This window comes from Medicago sativa, chromosome 7 (assembly GCF_051527215.1).
Source record: "Medicago sativa cultivar Bolivia chromosome 7, Bolivia_mono, whole genome shotgun sequence".
NCBI lineage: Eukaryota > Viridiplantae > Streptophyta > Magnoliopsida > Fabales > Fabaceae > Medicago > Medicago sativa.
The window spans coordinates 100,834,735-100,845,280 of NC_140755.1; the positions used below are offsets into that span (position 1 = coordinate 100,834,735).

Consider the following 10,546-nt stretch of genomic DNA (forward strand, 5'->3'; position numbering starts at 1 on the left):
TTTGTCAATGTAAAATAATTGTACATTAATTAAATATATCAATTAATTTTTTTATTTTATTACATTAAAAAATAAAATAAGTAGATTAATTTATATGCATGACAATTTAAATGTTTTAACATAAATCAAATCATGTCAAATAGATATTTTATATGATGATTTTACAATTTCGTCTATCTAAAAAAAATGAAATTAAAAAATCTAATATTGTTCCTCACCATTAATGGCACTTTCACAAAAAATTCGTTAAAGATCAAGAGACAATATTTGAATTACAAGTCCCAGGCTTACATTCTTAAATAAAATAAAATTTGTTCTTGTAAATATAGTCAATTTTGTTTTTTGTCCGCAAAATAAAAAGTAACATGTTTTGGTCCCTATAAAAAATCTCAACATATACTTTTAGTCATTGTTTATTTAATTATGCTTAAACACCCGAGAGTTTGTAAACGGGAAATGAAGAGCTTTTGAACACTATAATGATATGACCAAACTCTAAACACCCTTTTGGAGTAAAAAGCATCATCGATTGTTTTGAAATCCACCACAAAGACAGCATTATCCATCTGCATGTCGCTTAACCATTTTAAAGCATAAAACAAAGTCAACAACACTTCGCCTACAAAGACAAGACATAACGGTAAAAAACTCGACCAAAACAAAAGCTCCATCATCATCACGCACACACATACCAATTCATGTACGGTTCCAAACTTGTGGGGAAAAAAACATCTATATTGCATTTAAAATTGATATGGAATCAACATCATATACTTCTCAAGTTCATGGAGTTATTACCGAACAAAAGAAAGAATAAGAATGATGTGTTTTTTGTGTCATATATGTCACCTTAACACCGGCTTACGCGTCAAGTTAATGACGTTAAAGAAGCGTCATTTGGGAGGCAACCCATGATTTTAGTGGTTATTTTCAGTCAATTTTTGTTTTGTTTTTTTTTATTATTACATGATTTTTGATAACTTGTAGTTTTGTTGATTTTTAATGTTCCTCTTGCAACCATTTAAATTTTGCGGATCCTGTGAAAGTTGATCTCAAAACTCATAAAATTGTCCTTTAACACCAAACTTAAAAGTTAGTTTAGTTGCGAATGTTCAGAAGATTGTGATTGAGAAACTTGCAACGAAAGAAAATTCTCTCGATCACCATCCAAAAAATTTATACATGCCTGTCCTCTTTAAGTTAGACAAAAGTTATAAATTTTTGTCTTAACTTAAAATTATGTTTTTTTTGGTGTACACTTAAAATTATGTTTGAAATTACTCTTCCGAATAAACATAATCTTAAATGTAAAATGTAAGAGTCGGCAATATAGAGAATTAACTAATTAATAATGAATTTGTCAAAAAAAAAAACTAATTAAAAATGAAAAAAAATAAAATGGAGATTGAACCATTTAAGATCATCTACACAAAAAAAGAAAGAAAAAAGAAAAAGCGAGCCTAAATTTGTTGAAGGAGTTCACTTTATTAATTTGAAGAGAGTCTATCCATAACCGTCAACAGTGTTTGACACGCTGAAGATATCTCAACTTAAAAGCTGAGTTCACAGTTCATTCATACAAAGATCACTTCATCACATCACAATACAATGTCATTCTCTTTCTCTTCAACATCCCTACGATTCTCTGAATCTTCATTCTCACTTCCAACAAGATCAATACATCCATGCTCAAATTTCAACACAATTACTGTATTTTTTTTTTCCCCTTCGAAATTTGTAGCCTCTAATACGAACCAGACGCTGAATTTTCTTTTGTTAATTGTTGCAGGTTGCATCAAGCAGCTTTTATTCAGTAGCAAGTATTGGAGGTTCTACTTTCTGTCGAAGATTCCGTGGTTTCAAACTGTGGATACTTGATAGACTCAACCTTCAACATCCCAAGCAGCTTAGCTATAGAAATCACTTCAAGAATGTAAAAGGATCAATTTCTGATTCATCTCATCTACCTGATGATGATGATGCTGGTGTGTTAACTTACCAATCTCCATTTCTATTTACGTAATGTTATGTAATGTAACTTACTTGTCTTGAAATTTCTAAAATGTTTCTTATCTTGAAATCTGGTACTGGTTATAATTTACATGATTAACAAGATATTACCTTGTTTGGATAGCGCATTTATATATAACTTATTTCTACAACTAAAGTTAATCTGTTTTCGTATAAGCTGATTTCATAAACTATGACGGAGAGCTTATGAAAATAAACTGAAAACAACTTATGGACATGTTGTAAATTGTTTCCACAAGCACTACCAATGAGTCTCACAAATACATTTATCAGTAGATAAGCTCAAATAACTCAATTCAAACATATCATAGTATATATGGACTAAGTGTAAAAAATTTCTTTTACAAATGCATACATTTAAACCACATCTTCATTCACTTGTTATATTTGTTCAGTTCTTAAAATATCTTCACGAATATAATATGAAAATCTATATGGTGAGATGTTATAGGATGCACGTGGAAAAAAAAAAATTATTAAAAAAAAAAAGAGTGGTGTTTATGAAATTTAATTTTATACTCATTTTTTATTATAATGTTCCCACAGATAGTAAGGTCACTTCTTCCTTGGAGTCTCCATCTTTGCTGCAAACAAGTCCCTTGGCCTTTCCCATGGATGTTAATAGAGAACCTTCACTTTGTATTGCTGTCATAGGAGCCACTGGTGAGCTTGCGAGGGGGAAGATTTTTCCAGCTTTATTTGCACTCTACTATAGTGGCTTTCTCCCCGAGGTACAATTCAACAGATTTTCTTGATTTCTCTTGCATGCATATCAAAGATTCACTTCATATGTTGGGACATAATAGTTAATATAGACTCACATTGGACCGATGTGAATCATCCACCTGCTATATAAACTCACGATATGTAATCCAATTTATTTATTTTTTGTTAGTGGAACATAAGAGTTATGCAGACTAATGTTCCTAGTCAATGTTTACCCTTTTAAATTTTTAATATATATTGATTTTGCATTGCATGTCTGCAGAATGTGGCCATTTTTGGGTATTCAAGGAAGAATATAACTGACGAAGACCTACGATCCATTATTGCTTCGACATTAACATGTCGAGTTGATCATCAGTATGGTTTTCTTTTCAACTCCCAAATTACTACCTTCTATATATAGTTTCCATTCATAGACAAAATCTTTAGTAGGTTGCACTGAACCCTTCATATGCCAACTTGGGAAACTGCTTTCTAGGTAGTGATTTATTAAAATTTACAACCAATTTATAGCAGATAAAATCTATCAGTAAATTTAATTTTACATTTAAACATTTCTATGTGTCTAAATACCCAATTCCAATTTTGTAAATAAATTGCCCCATTTCATTTGAAACAGAAAATTATAAAGCTTTCTGGTTTGAAAGTGAATTAATGAAGTCCATCTTCGTTTTTCCCACTGTATACGGTCAATATTGTAGGATACTTCTACCTTTTACTTTACATTAATGTGAAATATAAAATCTTCCAATTTCAGGCAGGATTGTGGGGACAAAATAGAAGCTTTCCTTGATAGAACACACTACATCAATGGAGGTTACGACAACAAACATGGGATGTCCTTACTGAAGGCCAGAATGGAGCAGATCGAGGTAGCTTCGAACAAATTTCTCTAATTTTAGTAGTATGTATGAAAGTAGTTCTTTTCTTCTCAAGTGAGTTCCTGTAGTGTGTAAACTCTTTACGAGCTGTCCGCCCTTTGATATTTGATTCTACTACAGCTTATTATCTACTTCAGGGAAGATCCAAAACCAATAGGATTTTCTACCTTTCTGTGCCACAAGAAGCACTTTTGGACGTTGCTTCATGTCTTGCAAGCAGTGCTCAGACCCAAAAGGGATGGAATCGCATAATAATTGAGAAGCCATTTGGCTTTGATGCTCTCTCTTCCCAAAGGCTGACACAATATCTTCTCTCGAAGTTTGAGGAAAAGCAACTATATAGGTATTCATACCTTCTTCTCCCATTTTCACCCATATGCTCATGCACACAAATGGATGCGTGACTGGTCGATTTGGTCCGGTATTTGAGAGAAAAATTTGATCCAATAAAAAATATTTGGTTCGGATGAACCACTTGGGCACACTCAGAAATACTGTTCATAAACTGATGATTCTCATCAACCTGTTGTCAGGATTGATCATCTTCTAGGAAGGAATCTCATTGAAAATCTCACAGTTCTAAGGTTTGCCAATCTAGTTTTTGAGCCGCTATGGAGTCGAACTTACATAGATAATGTGCAGGTCAGCGCCCTTGTTTTATCTGATTGGCATCCCTGAATTTCTAAACTTCAATGAAAAACCAAATGCCTATTCTTAATGCAATTTCTGTAGGTCATTTTATCAGAGGACTTGGCTGTGCATCCGGGAAGGTGATCATATTGGTTGTATTGTCATTTGAGTAAATACACTACAATGTGTCATTCTGTACTGAATATGCATAAACAAAATTACAGTCAACGTGTATTTGCTTGTGATATGATTTCAGCTTAATGCTTTGTTACCCATGCAGGTATTTCGGTGGCTATGGGATTATCCGTGATATTGTTCACAGCCATGTGCTCCAAACAATTGCATTGCTTGCCATGGAACCACCAGTTAGCCTTGATGGAGAAGATATTCGAAATGAAAAGGTACTCGTACAAACTATAATCTATAGCATACTTAATGATGTGCCTTAAACAACTTACTGAGTTTGATAAGTAATAAATTTATCTAAAATATTGTTACCATGGTGATTAATGTTACGTATTGAAATCATTCTGATAGAGAAATTTAGCTAAAACATGATTAGTCAAGAAAAGGAAAATAATGCTATGCCTTAAACAACTTACTGAGTTGGATAAGTAATAAATTATGTAAAATATTGTTGCCATAATGATTTTTTTTTTTGGTGATAATTGTTGCCATGATGATTAATGTCATGTATTGAAATCATTCGGATTGTAACATATGGTTTATGATAGAACACTATGGCGTAATTTGATCAATGTAGTCGGCACCACTTAGTGGGGTAAGGCTTGGTTGTTGTTGTATTGAAATAATTCGGATAGAGAAATTTATTTAAAACATGATTAAAGCATAAAAAAAGAAATAAGGAAAATTGGTGAATTCATGTAAAGGAAATGAACATATGACTGTCTTCCAAGAGCAAGGACTTCCCCCTTCCCAATTAATCGATATTGTACTTTCTCTGTAGTCTGTTCACCTGCTGATCCGTTCTGTCTTTTTAGATTCATCATACTATCCTTTTATACTGTCAGGCAAAAATAACTATCAGTATAGGCTGTGACATTCCAGCACCGAGGTGTCGATGGCACTGTGGGGCACTTTGAAACACGCAGGCATTGCAAGCATGTGTAAGTACTCATGTGCTGACTGACCCACACTTTGGTGCTGACTATCACACCAGTAATTTGCCTTTTTCCCAGTGCACGATAGGTGCCGGCATTCTGTTGCTCAAGTGCTAGAACCATTGTGTGCTTTTGAGTGAATTTGAGTTCTACTAATTCATTTCCTTCGCGTATTAACTACTAAATAAAGAAACAATTGAAGAAAAATTACCTATTTGACATGTCAAAAATGTAAAATGTAAAATTCTACAAATCACTCTAAAACATATTTAACCATGCTTAAATCACAAATACACCATTGCTATACATAATAACTGCTGTTAAGGACAACTTTTTAAGATGTTAAAGTGGTTTGTTACAAATGACAGATTGAAAGATGCATGGTTTCCATTTAATCACCAAGTAGTACAAGTAATTAGCTTCTTTCCAGGTCAAGGTTTTAAGATCAATTCGCCAATTGGAGCCCAAGGATGTCATTCTTGGCCAATATAAATCAAGTAGCAGAGACAAAGTTGATAAGTGCTTAGATGGTCCCACACCTACTTATTTCGCTGCTGCACTATACATTGACAATGCACGATGGGATGGTGTACCGTTTTTGGTTAAAACAGGCTTGGGACTCATCAAACACCAGTAAAAATTATTACCGTTTTGTCAATTTTATGTACTAGTTAGATATTTAGATTCCATGGCATGCCTGTCCCTGTTCCAGTATTTTCTTCTTATTGCTGCGAGTTTAGGTCTTCTAGATGGGGTGTGTGTTGAGCTTGTAATAATTGCAAAATTTATGTTGTTTCCCACTCTGACAAAGTGGTCAAATAAAGGGGAAAAGGACTGATTCCTTCTGTCCCTGCCCCCATGTCTCACATGAAAGAAATATGGGTAATGTTAACTTGTGCCCTTAGGGCACATGTTAAGAAATCCCAAAAAAGAAATATTCCCTTAAATTTTGTGCATTCAACTCTTTAAAACATTAAAGATTAAATTTAATGTACGCATTCCAATACAGTATTTCTATATTTGGCTTCTAAACTTGTGCCTTAAGGGCACAAGTTAACATTTCCCAAGAAATATTGGTCTAGATTTTATTGCTTTGCATGCAATAATTTGTTGAATGATGCAATTTATAGGCAACAAATTATAGGCTTATGTAGAACTAGTCGGAAAATTTGTTGTTCAAAACTCATGTCATTTTCTGACAAAGGTTCAAAATTTTGTATTAATGCAGAATGGAGATACGAATTCAATTTCGACATGTTCCAGGAAATGTTTACCGGGAATGCATCGGGCACAATATTGGCCGTGCCACAAATGAGCTCATTCTTCGTGATGATCCTGATGAAGCCATTCTGGTGAGAGTTAACAACAAGGTTCCAGGATTAGGCTTAAAACTGGACTCTTCAGAATTGAATCTGCTTTACAAGGACAAGTAAGCACTACCGTGTTTGACTATAGTATTTATTTCCATCATACCTTGACCAAATGCTTCTAACCCACGTGCTTGATTAAATATCATTTATCTGCCTAATTTTGTTCATTAATGTTTTTTAAGGTACAACATTGAGGTGCCGGATTCATACGAGCATCTTCTGCTTGATGTCATTGATGGGGATAATCATCTGTTTATGAGAAGCGATGAGCTGGCAGCTGCATGGAACATTCTAACTCTGATTCTGAATGAGATAGACAAGGACAATGTATCAGTGGAGCTTTATGAATTGGGGGGTCGCGGTCCGGTTGGAGCATACTACCTCTGGGCAAAACACGCTGTCCGTTGGGTAGAGGACTAGCATTTCTCTCATATTTTATCCCTTAAACTCGTTACTGTGTTCATATTTACCTTCCCCGTTACCTTGGACTATACCACCAAGGCTATAAGTATTTTTTTAATGTACTTGAACATATAATTGGCCTAATATTCGACAACCATATGATCTTGAAAAGTGAAAACTATAGTTTTTGAGTGACTTTTGGGAGGAGAAAGCAAGAAAAGTAACTAAATAAAAATGGAAAGCAAAGAGATGAAGGTTAAACAAATTTTCTTCTCTTCTTTTAGAGGAGTTTCAAATATGGGATGTCTGAAAGATCATGTTTCAATAGCTGTTAAGGTATTTTACCTTCTGTTACTTTTTTCTTTTATTAGAAGATTGGAGAAGATACACACTAGTATAAAGATTGAAACTCCCATTACATTTAGTTGGAGTATAGGATTACGTATCCTATTAAAGTTAAAACGTTTAAGTGCAAGCTAAGCTTTATTTTTCTCTCTGTAACAATTAGATGCCTTTATGAAATTTTCGTTGGTGTTTCCTTCTGTATGAGGCATAGTTAAGTTTATATTTACTCCTTTATACACTCATCTACTTGGAGGTTTTTTTTCTACCCTCTTGTTTGCGTGGTGGGTGAGTAGGTCATCTTACTGATCATGTAGGATGATCAAGTATCTCCCTCAAATGACGTTTAACTTAGTAGACAAATGAACAAAAACAAAACTAGATATTAAGCAATAATGTAAGTGGCGTAGTTCTAACTCAAAATAGTAGTTTTTTCACCCCTTATTCAAGAATTTCGTGGGAAAATAGAAGAGGATTGCACGTGGATAATCTCATCCCTGATTTCATTCAACTGTATACATGGACCACAGCAATCAGCATCATGAGTTGTCTTTGCATCCATCCATACCTACGTCACGTGCTAGCACAAATCTGATAACTCTACTACCCTGATGAAAGCATCCTGGCCAGTGGCCATTCTTCCTCACCATGATTACCATTAATGACGGTGATTAGTATAATTCCAGACAGTATCATTCAAATTCAAAGCCACTTTTAATTAATTATTTAGTCAAGTCATTTAAGACCAAACCCTATTTGTCATTGCCTTTGTTTGGTCGCATAGACTTGAAATTGGTCATTTGGTCTACTAATTCAACAATAAACTAATCAATGAAAAACTATTCTTTGCTTCTTTTTTTTACTTTCTTGAATTCCAAGTTGCTAACAAATAATCAAATAAAGAGTAGTGATATTTTGACAACCATTTTAGTATAATCTTTGAGACAACTTTGTTGTTCTCTCTTCTCATTGGTCAAAAACAATAGAGAGAGAAAAATGATGAGAGAGAAAATTGTACAAAAGTTATACCAAAATGATTGTACAAATATCATTTCTCTTAAATAAATATCTTGTTTGTCATACATGTTGTAACGCGGATTTCAGAAAAGATTTCAATCTGATAATGATATTGTGTGGCCGGGTTGAGACACTAATTATTCATTAAGGATTAAATTTTCTATGATTAGTTTTTATGGGGTCCATTCATGGTATGGTGACCTATACCTATACCTAAAGTATCCCTCTTGAGTGGAACCATTTACCCGCAAGATGCTTTGCAAATAGGTAGTCATATAACACATAATAAAGGTGGAAATATTACGTAATAGGGATGACGAAAGATGCTTCTTTATGCTAACAATCTTCTCACCTCAAACAAATTATCTTTTGCACCAACTTACCATTCTAGCCTCTCTCTTTCATAAAAATTTTAACTCATCAGGGGCATATTTGTCAATCCAATAATTTTGACCAAACGCGGTATTGACCTCACCTCTATTACATCAAGTCAACATGGTTTTAGTTCATTGTCCTTTCAAAAAAAAAAAAAAAAAAAGGTTTTGGTTCATTGAATTCAGTAAACAATTTCATTGTTCATTTGCTGACCTGGCAATTTCAATTCAAGTCGGTTCATTGATCAATTTATTCAATCTCATTTATATAGTTTCAAAATTTTCAATCTATTCTCAATCAATTTAATTCGCTTTGGTTCTTTCTTTTGTAGTTGGGCTAAAGAAAAAGAGATGAAAAACTAATATTTATGTTCTCTTCTCTTATTTTTAAATGATTGGCTAGGAATCACATTAAGCGATTTATATTCTATTCTCTTACGTATTTTATATTGTTATGTTATGAATGAATAACATACAATATAAATATAAACAACTATCTAGCTAGCTCCATAAGTCTTCTCAATATTATTCTTGTTTTCCTCTACACGGCAAATATAAATAAATATACAAAGTATATTAGTTAGTCATATAGGCTAGCTAGTGTGTTGATACAGTAATTGAGGAGCATGGAAGGAGAAAACAGGAAGAGAAAAATGTTGGAAGATGAAGAAGAAAATGATGATGAGAAAATGGAGAAGTTCTTTGCCTTGATAAAGAGTACAAGAGATATCCTCTCCAAAACAGACAAGAAGGTGGGTGAAGAAAAAAAGGAAAAGTGTATTTGGAATCCAACTTTTCAACTTGAAGATTTCATTGCTTGTGAAGAATTGGGAAAGAGTAATGTTTCTGCTGCAGCTGGTCCTTCTTCACAGCAAGAAAAAGAGGTGAAGATAATAGAGAAAGAATATGTGCAAGAAGTAGCTGCAAGTGCAACCACTACAGCAGTGACACCAAAAAACCAAAATGAAGACAAAGAGAAAGAAAAAGCAAGTGATAATAGCTTAGACTTAAATCTTTCTTTGTAATAAAACCATACCATATGAAGATTTGGCTACCATGTAACATCGACACTTTAGAATTAAATTGAAGATGTATCCGGTGTCCGTCTGACGCATGTGATTACATTCAATTACTTTCATTTCTCAAATTATTACTCATGTCAATGTGTCCGTGTCTATGACAGTGTTTCAGTGTTTCATATATTGACTATGTTGATGATAATTTGCCGACGTTAAATGTATTGCCTTTGTAACCCCTCCTGCTGTTAGTTTCTATTTTCATGATTGACCATTTTGTTGGTGTACATTGTAAAAGAGTTGTCAAGCTTGTTAATTTGGATTTTATCAATTTTCTCTTATAATAAATTTTTTTATAATGTGATAAAAATTATTATCAATTTTCTCTTATAATAATTAATTTGTATCATGTGATAAAAATGATTAATGTAACTGTAATAAGAATTAATGACCTTTTTTTTAGAGATAACGACGGTTAGTTGTATAGAGTTCATAAGCTCATTTTAGATTCTTTTTCTTTCATATTGTGACATTGCCATGTTAGCTGAGAAGGACCGCATAGATTCGGCAAGCATTATATTAATGAATTACTTTTTTTTTTGAAGGAATATTAATGAATTACTTAAACCCTACAAA

General features: G+C 33.2%; 2 protein-coding genes across 3 annotated transcripts; both read left to right on the plus strand.

Moving 5' to 3' along the window:
* Nucleotides 1-1,489: 1,489 nt before the first annotated feature.
* G6PD4 (glucose-6-phosphate dehydrogenase 4) lies at nucleotides 1,490-7,339 on the plus strand. 2 transcript variants are annotated; one of them, XM_085723480.1, is made up of 12 exons: nucleotides 1,490-1,710; nucleotides 1,790-1,985; nucleotides 2,578-2,762; nucleotides 3,020-3,114; nucleotides 3,515-3,629; nucleotides 3,776-3,981; nucleotides 4,172-4,280; nucleotides 4,371-4,408; nucleotides 4,549-4,669; nucleotides 5,820-6,022; nucleotides 6,618-6,818; nucleotides 6,942-7,339. In XM_085723480.1, the coding sequence occupies exons 1-12, from the start codon at nucleotides 1,609-1,611 to the stop codon at nucleotides 7,177-7,179; spliced, it is 1,809 nt and encodes a 602-aa protein (XP_085579606.1). In that variant the 5' UTR covers nucleotides 1,490-1,608; the 3' UTR covers nucleotides 7,180-7,339. The 2 variants fall into 2 exon arrangements, with proteins under 2 accessions (XP_085579606.1, XP_085579607.1); XM_085723481.1 differs by lacking the exon at nucleotides 5,820-6,022 and having other exon boundaries at nucleotides 4,384-4,408.
* A 2,039-nt stretch (nucleotides 7,340-9,378) lies between these two features.
* On the plus strand, nucleotides 9,379-10,051 carry NIMIN-3 (NIM1-interacting 3). Its single transcript, XM_085723485.1, has one exon. The coding sequence runs from the start codon at nucleotides 9,521-9,523 to the stop codon at nucleotides 9,917-9,919; it is 399 nt and encodes a 132-aa protein (XP_085579611.1). The 5' UTR covers nucleotides 9,379-9,520; the 3' UTR covers nucleotides 9,920-10,051.
* The last annotated feature ends 495 nt before the right edge of the window (nucleotides 10,052-10,546 follow it).